This window comes from Cyprinodon tularosa, unplaced genomic scaffold (genome assembly GCF_016077235.1).
Source record: "Cyprinodon tularosa strain WSP-4 unplaced genomic scaffold, ASM1607723v1 ctg1188, whole genome shotgun sequence".
NCBI classification, from domain to species: Eukaryota; Metazoa; Chordata; class Actinopteri; order Cyprinodontiformes; family Cyprinodontidae; genus Cyprinodon; species Cyprinodon tularosa.
In genome coordinates this window covers 170,001-185,137 of record NW_024037990.1, presented here as the reverse complement: position 1 = coordinate 185,137, position 15,137 = coordinate 170,001, and the positions used below count along the sequence as shown (strand labels likewise).

General features: G+C 52.2%; 1 protein-coding gene across 3 annotated transcripts in view; it reads left to right on the top strand.

The window, feature by feature from the left end:
* Window positions 1-248: 248 nt before the first annotated feature.
* c1ql3a (complement component 1, q subcomponent-like 3a) overlaps window positions 249-15,137 on the top strand; it is a 22,238-nt gene continuing 7,349 nt past the window's right edge. The window contains exons 1-2 of one of the 3 annotated variants that reach the window (XM_038268299.1): window positions 249-1,058; window positions 7,602-7,654. In XM_038268299.1, coding sequence (XP_038124227.1) covers window positions 518-1,058; window positions 7,602-7,654 — 594 coding nt within the window. In that variant the 5' untranslated portion in view covers window positions 249-517. Of the gene's footprint in view, window positions 1,059-7,601; window positions 7,655-14,673; window positions 14,722-14,836; window positions 14,855-15,137 lie in introns of those variants that run through there. The other 2 variants (XR_005279213.1, XR_005279215.1) reach the window with 2 other exon arrangements.

Here is a 15,137-nt window from a genome sequence, read left to right as displayed (position 1 = left end):
ATGCAGCTTTTAAATGAGATTTAATGGAAAGGAAATCACAATAGATTTACAGTCAGATGTCCTCATGTCCAGAAGAAAAGGATTTTCTTTGGGGTCCTCTTCCTCCTCCTCCTCCTCCTCCTCCTCCTCCTCCTCCTCCTCCTCCTCCTCCTCCTCCTCCTCCTCCTCCTCCTCCTCTCTCCCCTCTCCCTCCTCCCTCCTCCTCCTTAAAATCAGCTGCCCTCCTTCCTTCCTTTTCCTCTGATCTTTGCCTTCAGATCAGTCACCAGGCTCCACTTCTTCCACTCCTGGGTTTCTGGTTCCAAACCCTCCTCCTTCTTTCCTCTCTGAGCATCAGAGCCTGTCTTCTCCTCCTCTCTCCATCCTCTCCTCCTCTCTCCATCCTCTCCTCCTCTCTCCATCCTCTCTCTCCCTCCATCCAGCCATCATTGCCCCTAAAAGCAGGCAGCAGGACCCGCCTGCGCTCCCGCGGCTCGCTGGCAGGAAGCGGGCTGTGGCAGCGGGGGTCCTGGGGATCATGGTGGTTCTGGTTCTGGTAGTCCTCATCCCGGTTCTGGTCAGCTCCGCCGGAACTTTGGCTCACTATGAAATGCTCGGCGCGTGCAGGATGGTGTGCGACCCGTACGGAAGCAGCCCGCCGAGCAGCACCCCGGACAGCAGCCTCCTGCAGTCTCTGCCCACCTTCATCCAGGGGCCCAGAGGGGACCCGGGCCGCCCCGGGAAGCTGGGGCAGAGGGGGCCCCCAGGGGAACCGGGGCCCCCCGGACCCGCGGGGCCACCCGGGGATAAAGGCGAGCCGGGCAGACCTGGACCCCCGGGACCCAGCGGAGTCTCTGGCGCCATCAGCGCGGCCACCTACAGCACCGCGCCGAGGATCGCCTTTTACGCAGGGCTGAAGAAGCAGCACGAGGGATACGAAGTGCTGAAGTTTGATGACGTGGTGACCAACCTGGGAAACCACTACGACCCAACATCCGGGAAGTTCACCTGCTCCATCCCTGGGATCTATTTCTTCACCTACCACGTCCTGATGCCGGAGAGACAGAAGAACCGCATGCGTTAGAACTAGGCGCGGACCTGTGCAAGAACAACCAGGGTAGAAGGCTGGTTATTAACTGCAGCCTGGAGACGGTGTCAGGGCAGAAACAGGCAGGAAACAGGCAGAAACAGGCAGAAAACCAGCCAGAAACAGGAGGAGACGGAACCAGCATGTGGGCTGACCTGTGCAAGAACAACCAGGTAGGAAAGGCTGGTTATTACTGCAGCCTGGAGACGGTGTCAGGGCAGAAACAGGTAGAAACAGGCAGAAACAGGCAGAAAACCAGCCAGAAACAGGAGGAGACGGAACCAGCATGTGGGCCGACCTGTGCAAGAACAACCAGGTAGGAAAGGCTGGTTATTACTGCAGCCTGGAGACGGTGTCAGGGCAGAAACAGGCAGAAACAGGCAGGTAAAGGCAGAAAACCAGCCAGAAACAGGAGGAGACGGAACCAGCATGTGGGCCGACCTGTGCAAGAACAACCAGGTAGGAAAGGCTGGTTATTACTGCAGCCTGGAGACGGTGTCAGGGCAGAAACAGGCAGAAACAGGCAGGAAAAGGCAGAAAAACCAGCCCGAAACAAGGAGGAGACGAACCAGCATGTGGGCCGACCTGTGCAAGAACAACCAAGGTAGGAAAGCTGGTTTTACTGCAGCCTGGAGACGGTGTCAGGGCAGAAACAAGGCAAGAAACAGGCAGGAAAAGGCAGATACAGCAAAACAGGCAAAAAACCAGTCAGAAACAGAGGAGAGGAACCACATGTGGGCTGACCTGTGCAAGATACAACCAGGTAGGAAAGGCTGATTATACTGCAGCCTGGAGACGGTGTCAGGCAGAAACAGGGGAGAAACAAGGGCAGAAACAGCAGAAAACCAGTCAGAAACAGGAGGAGAGGGAACCAGCATGTGGGCCTGACCTGTGCAAGAACAACCAGTAGGAAAAGGCTGATAAATTACTCGCAGCCTGGAGACGTGTCAGGGCAGAAACAGTCATGAAACAGGCAGGAAAAGGCAGAACAGACGAAAAGACATGAAGAAAAACACCCATCGGGGGGGAAACAAGCGGCAAAGCGACACCGAACGCACCCACAATGCAACCCCGCACGGAGCGCTCAGGTAACAGCGAACACAACCGAGCACCATATTTCGGAGAACATAAAGCAAACCAGGGCAGACGCAAAAGTAATAAACGACACAGAAGGGAGGATCAAAGAAAACTAAATCGCGACCACCAAAAAGCCCGAGCACACCACAAGGACACACACAAGCGCCCCGCCACCACTCATTCCACCCGCCCCTACCCGCACCCCCCCCACCCGACCCTCCAGCCCCACCCCCGCCTGTGACCCCCACCGCCTAATCCCTGCCCCGCATTGAACCCCCCTGATTATCTCGCTTCGCCGCCTTATCCTTCCCTTCGCCCTCTGTCCTCGGCCTAAACCTTTCTCCCCGTACATTCGCCCCCCACCGCCGCACGTCCCTTCCCCCTCGCCCTCCCAGAGGACGTGCCTGTCTAGACCACCCTCATAAAAACAGCCAGAAAAAAGTAGGAGACCGGAACCACATGTGGCCGACCTGTGCAAGAACAACCAGGAAGGAAAGGCGGTTATTACTGCAGCCTGGAGACGTAGTCATGGGCAGAAACAGGCAGAAACTGGCAGAAAAAGCAGAAAACAGTCCATAAAAACAGGCCAGAAAAAGGAGAAGAAACAGGAACCAGCATGTGGGCCGACCTGTGCACGAACAACCAGGTAGGAAAGGCTGGTTATTACAGCACCTGGAACGGTGTCCAGGGCAGAAAACAGGTATAAACAGGCAGAAACAGGCAGAAAACCAGCAGAAACAGGATGAGACGAACCAGCATGTGGCTGACCTGTGCAAGAACAACCAGGTAGGAAAGGCGGGTTATTACTGTCAGCCTGGAGCCGTGTCAGGGCCAAGAACGAGGCAGGAAAAGGCGAGAAATTCAGCCAGAAACAGAGAGACGGAACCAGCAGTGGGCCGACCTGTGCAAGACAACCATGTAGAAAGGCTGGTTATTAACTGCAGCCCTGGAGACGGTGGTCAGGGCAAAACAGCCAGAAACAGGGCAGGTAAAGGCAGAAAACCAGCCAGAAACAGGAGGAGACGGGAACCAGCATGTGGGCCCACCTGTGCAAGAACATACCAGTAAGGAAAGGGCTGGTTATTAACTGCAGCCTGAGACGGTGTCAGGGCAGAAACAGGCAGGAACAGGCAGGAAAAGGCAGAAACAGTCAGAAACAGGCAAAAAACAGTCAAAACAGGAGGAAGGGATCCAGTATGTGGGCCGACCTGGTGAAGAACAACCTGGTAGGAAAGGCTGGTTATTAACTACTGGCAGCCTGGAGACGGTGTCAGGTGCAGAAACAGGTTAGAAACAGCGCAAGAAACAGGCAGAAAACCGAGCCAGAAACAGGAGGAGACGGAACCAGCATGTGGCGACGCTTTGCAAGAACAACCAGTAGAAAGGCTGGTTATTAACTGAGCCTGGAGACGGTGTCAGGGCAGAAACATAGAAACAGGCAAAACAGGCAGAACACCAGCCAGAAACAGGAGGAGACGGAACCCAGTCATGTGGGCCGATCCTGTGGCTAAGAACAAACCAGGTAGGAAAGGCTTGGTTATTTAACTGCACCTGGAAGAGGTGTCAGGGCATAAACAGGTAAAACAGCAAAACAGGCAGAAAACCACCAAAACAGGAGAGACGAACCAAGCATGTGGGGCTGACCTGTGCAAGAACAACCAGGTAGAGAAATGCTGGTTATTACTCCGCAGCCTGGAGACGGTCGGCAAAACAGGTAGAAACAGGCAGGAAAAGGAGAAAACCAGTCAGAAACAGGGAGGAGGAGCGGAACCAAGCCAAGTGGGCTGACCTGTGCAAGAACAACCAGGTAGGAAAAGGCTGGTTATTACTCGCAGCCTGGAAGACCGGTGTCAGGGCAGAAACAGGCAGAAACAGAAAGGAAAAAAAAAAAAACCATGCAAAAACCAGTCAATACAGGAGGAGAGGGAACCAGCAAGTGGGGCCCCCCCTGACCTGTGCAAGAACATACCAGTAGGAAAGGCTGATTATTTCACTCGCAGCCTGGAGACGGTGTCAGGGCAGAAACAGGGGTAGATACAGGCAGAAACAGGCAGACAAACCAGTCAAAACAGAAGGAGAGGGAACCAGCCATTTGGGCCTGACCTGTGCAAGAACAACCAGGTAGGAAAGGCTTGATAAGGTACTGCAGCCTGGAGACGTGTCAGGGCAGAACACTCAAAACAGGCAGAGAAAGGCAGAAAACACTCATAAAAAAACAGCAAAAAAGGAGGAGAACGGAACCACAAATTTGGCCGACTTGTGCAAGAACAACCAGGTATGTAGGCTGTTATTACGCAGCTGGAGACGGTGTCAGGGCAGAAACAGGCAGAAACAGGCAGAAAAAGGCAGAAACATCCATAAAAAACAGCCAGAAAAAGCGAGGAAGAGAGGAACCAGCATGTGGCCGACCTGTGCCAGAACAAGCCAGGTAGGAAAGGCCTGGTTATTACTAGCTACTGCAGCCTGGAGACGGTGTCTGGGCAGAAACAGGTAGAAACAGGCGAAACAGCATAAAACCAGCCAAAACAGGAGGAGACCGGAACCAGCATGTGGCGTGACCTGTGCAAGAACAACCAGGAGGAAATGGCTGGTTATTACTGCAGCCCTGGAGACGTGTCAGGCAGAAACAGGCAGAAAACATAGGCAGGAAAAGGCAGAAAATCAGCCAGAACAAGGAGAACGGAAACCAGCATGTGGGCCCCGAAAACTTTGCAAAACAACCATAGGAGGAAAGGCTGGATAATTACTGCAGCCTGAGACGTGTCAGGGCAGAAATACAGGCAGAAACAGCAGGTAAAGGCAGAAAACCAGCCTGAAACAGGAGGATAACGGAACCCCAGCATGTGGCCGACCTGTGCAAGAACAACAGTAGGAAAGGCTTGCGGTTATATACTGCAAGCCTGTGAGACGGTGGTCAGGCAGAAACAGGCAGGAACAGGCAGGAAAAGGCCGAAACCGTCAGAAACCAGGCAAAAAACCGTCAGAAACAGAGGAGAGGGAACACATGTGGGCCCGACCTGTGCAAGAACAACCAGTAGGAAAAGGCCTGGTTATTACTAGGCAGCCTGGTGACGGTGTCAGGGCAAAACAGTAGAAAACAGGCAGAAACAGGCAGAAAACCAGCCAAAACAGAGGAGACGAACCCATCATGTGGGCCCGACCTGTGCAAGAACAACCAGGTTAGGAAAGCTGGTAATTACTGCAGCCTGATGACGGTGTCAGGGCAGAAACATTAAAACAGGGCAGAAACAGCAGAAACCAGCCAGAAACAGGAGGAGACACGGACCAGCATGTGGCCGACCTGTGCAAGAACAACCAGGGTAGGAAAGGCTGGTTTATTACTGCAGCATGGAGACGGTGTCAGGGCAGAAACAGGTAGAAACAGGCAGAAACAGGCAAAAAACCAGCCAGAAACAGGAGGAGACGGAAATCCAGCATGTGGGCTGACCTGGCAAGAAACAACCAGGTAGGTAAAGGCTGGTTAATAATCTGCAGCCTGGAGACGGGGTCAGGGCAGAAACAGGTATGAAACAGCAGGAAAAGGCAGAAAACCAGTTTCCAGAAACAGGAGGAACGGAACCAGCATGTGGGCTGACCTGTGCAAGAACAACCGTAGGAAAGGCCTGGTTATTACTGCAGCCTGGAGACGGTGTCAGGCAGAAACAGGCAGGAAAAGGCAGAAAATTCAGCCAGAAACAGGAGAGACGGAACAACCCCCAGCGAATGTGGGCTGAACTGTGCAATAACAACCAGGTAGGAAAGGCTGATTATTACTGCAGCCTGGAAAGGGAGTCAGGGCAGAAACAGGTAGAAACAGCAGAAACAGGCAGGAAAACCATCAAAACAGAGAGAGGGAACCACATGTGGGCCGACCTGTGCAAGAACAACCATGTAGGAAAGCGGTTATTACTGCAGCCGGAGACGGTGTCAGGGCAAACAGGCAAAACAGCCAGGAAAAGGCAGAAAACCAGCCAGAAACAGGAGGAGAACTGAACCAGCATGTGGGCCGTCCTGTGCAAGAACAACCAGGAAGGAAGGCTGTTAATACTGAGCCTGGGACGGTGTCAGGTGCAGAAACAGGCAGGAACAGGCAGGAAAAGCAGAAACAGGTCAGAAAAAGGCAAAAACCAGTCCAGAAAAAGAGGAGAGGGAACCAGCATGTGGTGGGCCGACCTGTGCAAGGAACAACAGGTAGGAAAGGCTGGTTTATTACTGCAGCCTTGGGAGACGGTGGTCAGGGCAGAAACAGGTATAAACAGCAGAAACAGCAAATACCAGCCAAAACAGGAAAGAGAGGGAACCAGCATGTGGTCCGACCTGTGAAGAACAACCAGGTAGGAAAAGGCTGTTTATTACTCGCAGCCTGGAGAACGGTGTCAGGGCAGAACCAGGTAGAAACCAGAAGGCATAAACAGGCAGAAAACCAGCCAGAAAACAGAGGAGAGGAACCAGCATGTGGCCGACCTGGCAAGAACAACCAGGTAGAAAGGCTGGGTATTACTGTCAGCCTGGAACGGTGTCAGGGCAGAAACAGGTAGAAACAGGGCAGAAACAGGCAAAAACCAGCCAGAAACAGAAAGAAGGAACCAGCAATGTGGGCCGACCCTGTGCAAAACAACCAGGTAGGAAAGCTGGTTATTACTGCAGCCTGGGAAGACGGTCCAGGGCAAAACGCGGCAGAAACAGGCAGGTAAAAGGGCAGAAAACCACCAGAAACAGGAGGAGACGGAAACCAGCATGGGGGCCGACCTGTGCAAGACAACCAGTAGGAAAGGCTGGTTTTATTACTGCAGCCTGGAGACGGTGTCAGGCAGAAACAGGCAGGAACAGGCGAAAAGGCAGAAACAGTCAGAAACAGGCAAAAAAAACCATCAGAAACAGGAGGAGAGTGAACCAGCATGTGGGCCGACCTGGTGCAAGAACAACCAGTAGGAAGAGGCTGGTTATTACTGCAGCCTGGAGACGGTGTCAGGGCAGAAACAGGTAGAAACAGGCAGAAACAGGCAGAAAACCAGCCAGAAACAGGAAGAGAGGGAACCAGCATGTGGGCCGACCTGTGCAAGAACAACCAGGTAGGAAAGGCTGGTTATTACTGCAGCCTGGAGACGGTGTCAGGGCAGAAACAGGTAGAAACAGGCAGAAACAGGCAGAAAACCAGCCAGAAACAGGAAGAGAGGGAACCAGCATGTGGGCCGACCTGTGCAAGAACAACCAGGTAGGAAAGGCTGGTTATTACTGCAGCCTGGAGACGGTGTCAGGGCAGAAACAGGTAGAAACAGGCAGAAACAGGCAGAAAACCAGCCAGAAACAGGAAGAGAGGGAACCAGCATGTGGGCCGACCTGTGCAAGAACAACCAGGTAGGAAAGGCTGATTATTACTGCAGCCTGGAGACGGTGTCAGGGCAGAAACAGTCAGAAACAGGCAGGAAAAGGCAGAAACAGTCATAAAAACAGCCAGAAAAAGGAGGAGACGGAACCAGCATGTGGGCCGACCTGTGCAAGAACAACCAGGTAGGAAAGGCTGGTTATTACTGCAGCCTGGAGACGGTGTCAGGGCAGAAACAGGCAGAAAAAGGCAGAAACAGTCATAAAAACAGCCAGAAAAAGGAGGAGACGGAACCAGCATGTGGGCCGACCTGTGCAAGAACAACCAGGTAGGAAAGGCTGGTTATTACTGCAGCCTGGAGAAGGAGTCAGGGCAGAAACAGTCAGAAACAGGCAGGAAAAGGCAGAAAACCAGCCAGAAACAGGAGGAGACGGAACCAGCATGTGGGCTGACCTGTGCAAGAACAACCAGGTAGGAAAGGCTGGTTATTACTGCAGCCTGGAGACGGTGTCAGGGCAGAAACAGGTAGAAACAGGCAGAAACAGGCAGAAAACCAGCCAGAAACAGGAAGAGAGGGAACCAGCATGTGGGCCGACCTGTGCAAGAACAACCAGGTAGGAAAGGCTGGTTATTACTGCAGCCTGGAGACGGTGTCAGGGCAGAAACAGGCAGAAACAGGCAGGAAAAGGCAGAAAACCAGCCAGAAACAGGCAAAAAACCAGTCAGAAACAGGAGGAGAGGGAACCAGCATGTGGGCCGACCTGTGCAAGAACAACCAGGTAGGAAAGGCTGGTTATCAGTGCAGCCTGGAGACGGTGTCAGGGCAGAAACAGGCAGAAACAGGCAGGAAAAGGCAGAAAACCAGCCAGAAACAGGCAAAAAACCAGTCAGAAACAGGAGGAGAGGGAACCAGCATGTGGGCCGACCTGTGCAAGAACAACCAGGTGATAAAGGCTGGTTATTACTGCAGCCTGGAGACGGTGTCAGGGCAGAAACAGGCAGGAAAAGGCAGAAAACCAGCCAGAAACAGGAGGAGACGGAACCAGCATGTGGGCTGACCTGTGCAAGAACAACCAGGTAGGAAAGGCTGATTATTACTGCAGCCTGGAGAAGGAGTCAGGGCAGAAACAGTCAGAAACAGGCAGAAAAAGGCAGAAACAGTCATAAAACCAGTCAGAAAAAGGAGGAGACGGAACCAGCATGTGGGCCGACCTGTGCAAGAACAACCAGGTAGGAAAGGCTGATTATTACTGCAGCCTGGAGACGGTGTCAGGGCAGAAACAGGCAGAAACAGGCAGAAAAAGGCAGAAAACCAGCCAGAAACAGGAAGAGAGGGAACCAGCATGTGGGCCGACCTATGCAAGAACAACCAGGTAGGAAAGGCTGGTTATTACTGCAGCCTGGAGAAGGAGTCAGGGCAGAAACAGTCAGAAACAGGCAGAAAAAGGCAGAAACAGTCATAAAAACAGCCAGAAAAAGGAGGAGACGGAACCAGCATGTGGGCCGACCTGTGCAAGAACAACCAGGTAGGAAAGGCTGGTTATTGCAGCCTGGAGACGGTGTCAGGGCAGAAACAGGCAGAAACAGGCAGAAAAAGGCAGAAACAGTCATAAAAACAGCCAGAAAAAGGAGGAGACGGAACCAGCATGTGGGCCGACCTGTGCAAGAACAACCAGGTAGGAAAGGCTGGTTATCAGTGCAGCCTGGAGACGGTGTCAGGGCAGAAACAGGCAGAAACAGGTAGAAACAGGCAGAAAAAGGAGGAGACGGAACCAGCATGTGGGCCGACCTGTGCAAGAACAACCAGGTAGGAAAGGCTGGTTATTACTGCAGCCTGGAGACGGTGTCAGGGCAGAAACAGGTAGAAACAGGCAGAAACAGGCAGAAAACCAGCCAGAAACAGGAAGAGAGGGAACCAGCATGTGGGCCGACCTGTGCAAGAACAACCAGGTAGGAAAGGCTGGTTATTACTGCAGCCTGGAGACGGTGTCAGGGGCAGAAACAGGCAGAAACAGGCAGGAAAAGGCAGAAAACCAGCCAGAAACAGGCAAAAAAAAACCAGTCAGAAACAGGAGGAGAGGAACCAGCATGGTGGCCGAACCTGTGCAAGAACAACCAGTAGGAAAGGCTGGTTTATCAGTGCTGCCTGGAGGACGGTGTCAGGGCAAAACAGCAGAAACAGGCAGAAAAGGCAGAAAACCAGCCAGAAACAGCAAAAAACCATCAGAAACAGGAGGAGAGGGAACCAGCAATGTGGGCCGAACCTGTGCACAGAACAACCCTGTGATTACAGGCTGATATTACTTCGCAGCCTGGAGACGGTGTCAGGGCAGAAACAGGCAGGAAAAGGCAGAAAACCAGCCATAAACAGGAGAGACGGAACCAGCATGTGGCTGACCTTTGGCAAGAACAACCAGGTGTAGGAAAGGCAGATTATTACTGCACGCTGGAGAAGGAGCAGGGCAGAAACAGTCCAAAACAGGCAGAAAAAGGCAGAACAGGTCCTAAAACCAGTTCAGAAAAAGGAGGAGACGGAACCAGCATGTGGGCCGAGCCTGTGGCAAGAACAACCAGTAGGAAAGCAGATTATTAGCTGCAGCCTGGAAGACGGTGGTCAGGGCAGAAACAGGCAGAAACAGGCAGAAAAAAGGCAGAAAAACCAGCCAGAAACAGGAAGAGAGGGAACCAGCAGGTGGGCCGACGCTATCAAGAACCACCAAGGTAGGAAAAGGGCTGTTATATTACTGCACCTGGAGAAGGAGTCAGGGCAGAACAGTCAGAAACATGGCAGAAAAAAGGCAGAAACAGTCATAAAAACAGCCAGAAAAAAGGAGGAGACACGGAACCAAGCATGTGGGCCGACCTGTGCACGAACAACAGTAGAAAAGGCTGGTTATTACTACTGCAGCCTGGAATACGGTGTCAGGCAGAAACAGGCAGAAACAGGCAGAAAAGGCAGAAACAGTCATAAAAAACTAGCCAGAAAAAGGAGGAGACGGAACCACAATGGTGGGCCGACCCTGTGCAAGAACATCCAGGTAGAAAGGCTGATTATTACTGCAGCCTGGAGACGGTGTCAGGGCAGAAACAGTCAGAAACAGGCAGGAAAAGGCAGAAAACCAGCCAGAAACAGGAGGAGACGGAACCAGCATGTGGGCTGACCTGTGCAAGAACAACCAGGTAGGAAAGGCTGGTTATTACTGCAGCCTGGAGACGGAGTCAGGGCAGAAACAGGCAGAAACAGGCAGAAAAAGGCAGAAACAGTCATAAAAACAGGCAGAAAAAGGAGGAGACGGAACCAGCATGTGGGCTGACCTGTGCAAGAACAACCAGGTAGGAAAGGCTGTTATTACTGCAGCCTGGAGACGGTGTCAGGGCAGAAACAGGCAGAAACAGGCAGAAAAAGGCAGAAACAGTCATAAAAACAGCCAGAAAAAGGAGGAGACGGAACCAGCATGTGGGCCAACCTGTGCAAGAACAACCAGGTAGGAAAGGCTGGTTATTACTGCAGCCTGGAGACGGTGTCAGGGCAGAAACAGTCAGAAACAGGCAGGAAAAGGCAGAAAACCAGCCAGAAACAGGAGGAGACGGAACCAGCATGTGGGCTGACCTGTGCAAGAACAACCAGGTAGGAAAGGCTGATTATTACTGCAGCCTGGAGAAGGAGTCAGGGCAGAAACAGTCAGAAACAGGCAGGAAAAGGCAGAAAACCAGCCAGAAACAGGAGGAGACGGAACCAGCATGTGGGCCGACCTGTGCAAGAACAACCAGGTAGGAAAGGCTGGTTATTACTGCAGCCTGGAGAAGGAGTCAGGGCAGAAACAGTCAGAAACAGGCAGAAAAAGGCAGAAACAGTCATAAAAACAGCCAGAAAAAGGAGGAGACGGAACCAGCATGTGGGCCGACCTGTGCAAGAACAACCAGGTAGGAAAGGCTGGTTATTAGTGCAGCCTGGAGACGGTGTCAGGGCAGAAACAGGCAGAAACAGGCAGAAAAAGGCAGAAAACCAGCCAGAAACAGGAAGAGAGGGAACCAGCATGTGGGCCGACCTGTGCAAGAACAACCAGGTAGGAAAGGCTGGTTATTACTGCAGCCTGGAGACGGTGTCAGGGCAGAAACAGGTAGAAACAGGCAGAAACAGGCAGAAAACCAGCCAGAAACAGGAAGAGAGGGAACCAGCATGTGGGCCGACCTGTGCAAGAACAACCAGGTAGGAAAGGCTGGTTATTACTGCAGCCTGGAGACGGTGTCAGGGCAGAAACAGGCAGAAACAGGCAGAAAAAGGCAGAAACAGTCATAAAAACAGCCAGAAAAAGGAGGAGACGGAACCAGCATGTGGGCCAACCTGTGCAAGAACAACCAGGTAGGAAAGGCTGATTATTACTGCAGCCTGGAGAAGGAGTCAGGGCAGAAACAGTCAGAAACAGGCAGGAAAAGGCAGAAAACCAGCCAGAAACAGGAGGAGACGGAACCAGCATGTGGGCCGACCTGTGCAAGAACAACCAGGTAAGAAAGGCTGGTTATTACTGCAGCCTGGAGACGGTGTCAGGGCAGAAACAGGCAGAAAAAGGCAGAAAACCAGCCAGAAACAGGAGGAGACGGAACCAGCATGTGGGCCGACCTGTGCAAGAACAACCAGGTAAGAAAGGCTGGTTATTACTGCAGCCTGGAGACGGTGTCAGGGCAGAAACAGGCAGAAACAGGCAGAAAAAGGCAGAAACAGTCATAAAAACAGCCAGAAAAAGGAGGAGACGGAACCAGCATGTGGGCCAACCTGTGCAAGAACAACCAGGTAGGAAAGGCTGATTATTACTGCAGCCTGGAGACGGTGTCAGGGCAGAAACAGGTAGAAACAGGCAGAAACAGGCAGAAAACCAGCCAGAAACAGGAGGAGACGGAACCAGCATGTGGGCCGACCTGTGCAAGAACAACCAGGTAAGAAAGACTGGTTATTACTGCAGCCTGGAGACGGTGTCAGGGCAGAAACAGCCAGAAACAGGCAGAAACAGGCAGGAAAAGGCAGAAAACCAGCCAGAAACAGGAGGAGACGGAACCAGCATGTGGGCCAACCTGTGCAAGAACAACCAGGTAGGAAAGGCTGATTATTACTGCAGCCTGGAGACGGTGTCAGGGCAGAAACAGGTAGAAACAGGCAGGAAAAGGCAGAAAACCAGCCAGAAACAGGAGGAGACGGAACCAGCATGTGGGCCGACCTGTGCAAGAACAACCAGGTAGGAAAGGCTGGTTATTACTGCAGCCTGGAGAAGGAGTCAGGGCAGAAACAGGCAGAAACAGGCAGGAAAAGGCAGAAACAGTCAGAAACAGGCAAAAAACCAGTCAGAAACAGGAGGAGAGGGAACCAGCATGTGGGCCGACCTGTGCAAGAACAACCAGGTAGGAAAGGCTGGTTATTACTGCAGCCTGGAGACGGTGTCAGGGCAGAAACAGGCAGGAAAAGGCAGAAACAGTCAGAAACAGGCAAAAAACCAGTCAGAAACAGGAGGAGAGGGAACCAGCATGTGGGCCGACCTGTGCAAGAACAACCAGGTAAGAAAGGCTGGTTATTACTGCAGCCTGGAGACGGTGTCAGGGCAGAAACAGGCAGAAACAGGCAGGAAAAGGCAGAAAACCAGCCAGAAACAGGAGGAGACGGAACCAGCATGTGGGCCGACCTGTGCAAGAACAACCAGGTAGGAAAGGCTGGTTATTACTGCAGCCTGGAGAAGGAGTCAGGGCAGAAACAGTCAGAAACAGGCAGAAAAAGGCAGAAACAGTCATAAAAACAGCCAGAAAAAGGAGGAGACGGAACCAGCATGTGGGCCGACCTGTGCAAGAACAACCAGGTAGGAAAGGCTGGTTATTAGTGCAGCCTGGAGACGGTGTCAGGGCAGAAACAGGCAGAAACAGGCAGGAAAAGGCAGAAACAGTCAGAAACAGGCAAAAAACCAGTCAGAAACAGGAGGAGAGGGAACCAGCATGTGGGCCGACCTGTGCAAGAACAACCAGGTAGGAAAGGCTGGTTATTACTGCAGCCTGGAGACGGTGTCATGGCAGAAACAGTCAGAAACAGTCAGAAACAGGCAGAAAAAGGCAGAAACAGTCATAAAAACAGCCAGAAAAAGGAGGAGACGGAACCAGCATGTGGGCCGACCTGTTCAAGAACAACCAGGTAGGAAAGGCTGGTTATTAGTGCAGCCTGGAGAAGGAGTCAGGGCAGAAACAGTCAGAAACAGTCAGAAACAGGCAGAAAAAGGCAGAAACAGTCATAAAACCAGTCAGAAACAGGAGGAGACGGAACCAGCATGTGGGGCCGACCTGTGCAAGAACAACCAGGTAGGAAAGGCTGGTTATTACTGCAGCCTGGAGACGGTGTCATGGCAGAAACAGTCAGAAACAGTCAGAAAACAGGCAGAAAAAGGCAGAAACAGTCATAAAAACAGCCAGAAAAAGGAGGAGACGGAACCAGCATGTGGGCCGACCTGTTCAAGAACAACCAGGTAGGAAAGGCTGGTTATTAGTGCAGCCTGGAGAAGGAGTCAGGGCAGAAACAGTCAGAAACAGTCAGAAACAGGCAGAAAAAGGCAGAAACAGTCATAAAACCAGTCAGAAACAGGAGGAGACGGAACCAGCATGTGGGCCGACCTGTGCAAGAACAACCAGGTAGGAAAGGCTGGTTATTAGTGCAGCCTGGAGAAGGAGTCAGGGCAGAAACAGTCAGAAACAGTCAGAAACAGGCAAAAAACCAGTCAGAAACAGGAGGAGACGGAACCAGCATGTGGGCCGACCTGTGCAAGAACAACCAGGTAGGAAAGGCTGGTTATTAGTGCAGCCTGGAGACGGTGTCAGGGCAGAAACAGTCAGAAACACCCAGAAACAGGCAAAAAACCAGTCAGAAACAGGAGGAGAGGGAACCAGCATGTGGGCCGACCTGTGCAAGAACAACCAGGTAGGAAAGGCTGGTTATTACTGCAGCCTGGAGAAGGAGTCAGGGCAGAAACAGTCAGAAACAGGCAGAAAAAGGCAGAAACAGTCATAAAACCAGTCAGAAACAGGAGGAGAGGGAACCAGCATGTGGGCCGATCTGTGCAAGAACAACCAGGTAGGAAAGGCTGGTTATTACTGCAGCCTGGAGAAGGAGTCAGGGCAGAAACAGTCAGAAACAGGCAGAAAAAGGCAGAAACAGTCATAAAAACAGCCAGAAAAAGGAGGAGACGGAACCAGCATGTGGGCCGACCTGTGCAAGAACAACCAGGTAGGAAAGGCTGGTTATTAGTGCAGCCTGGAGACGGTGTCAGGGCAGAAACAGTCAGAAACAGACAGAAAAACAGCCAGAAAAAGGAGGAGACGGAAACAGCATGTGGGCCGATCTGTGCAAGAACAACCAGGTAGGAAAGGCTGGTTATCAGTGCAGCCTGGAGACGGGGTCAGAGCAGATGCGTTCTTTGATGCGTTCACTGTTCCTTTTGATAGGAACTCTGTATAGTTGTTTCATTCAGACTCTGTGTTTAGCTAGAGTCTGAGAGATTGATGTTATGCTGATTGCTGCAATATTCCCAGACAACACAAGGTTGTCCTGTAGTACTCTGGACTGAATGTCTTTCACTTTTATTTCATTGTCAGCAGTCACCATGTTGACAATAGCAAGTTCTTGTTCTTCATTGAGGAGCG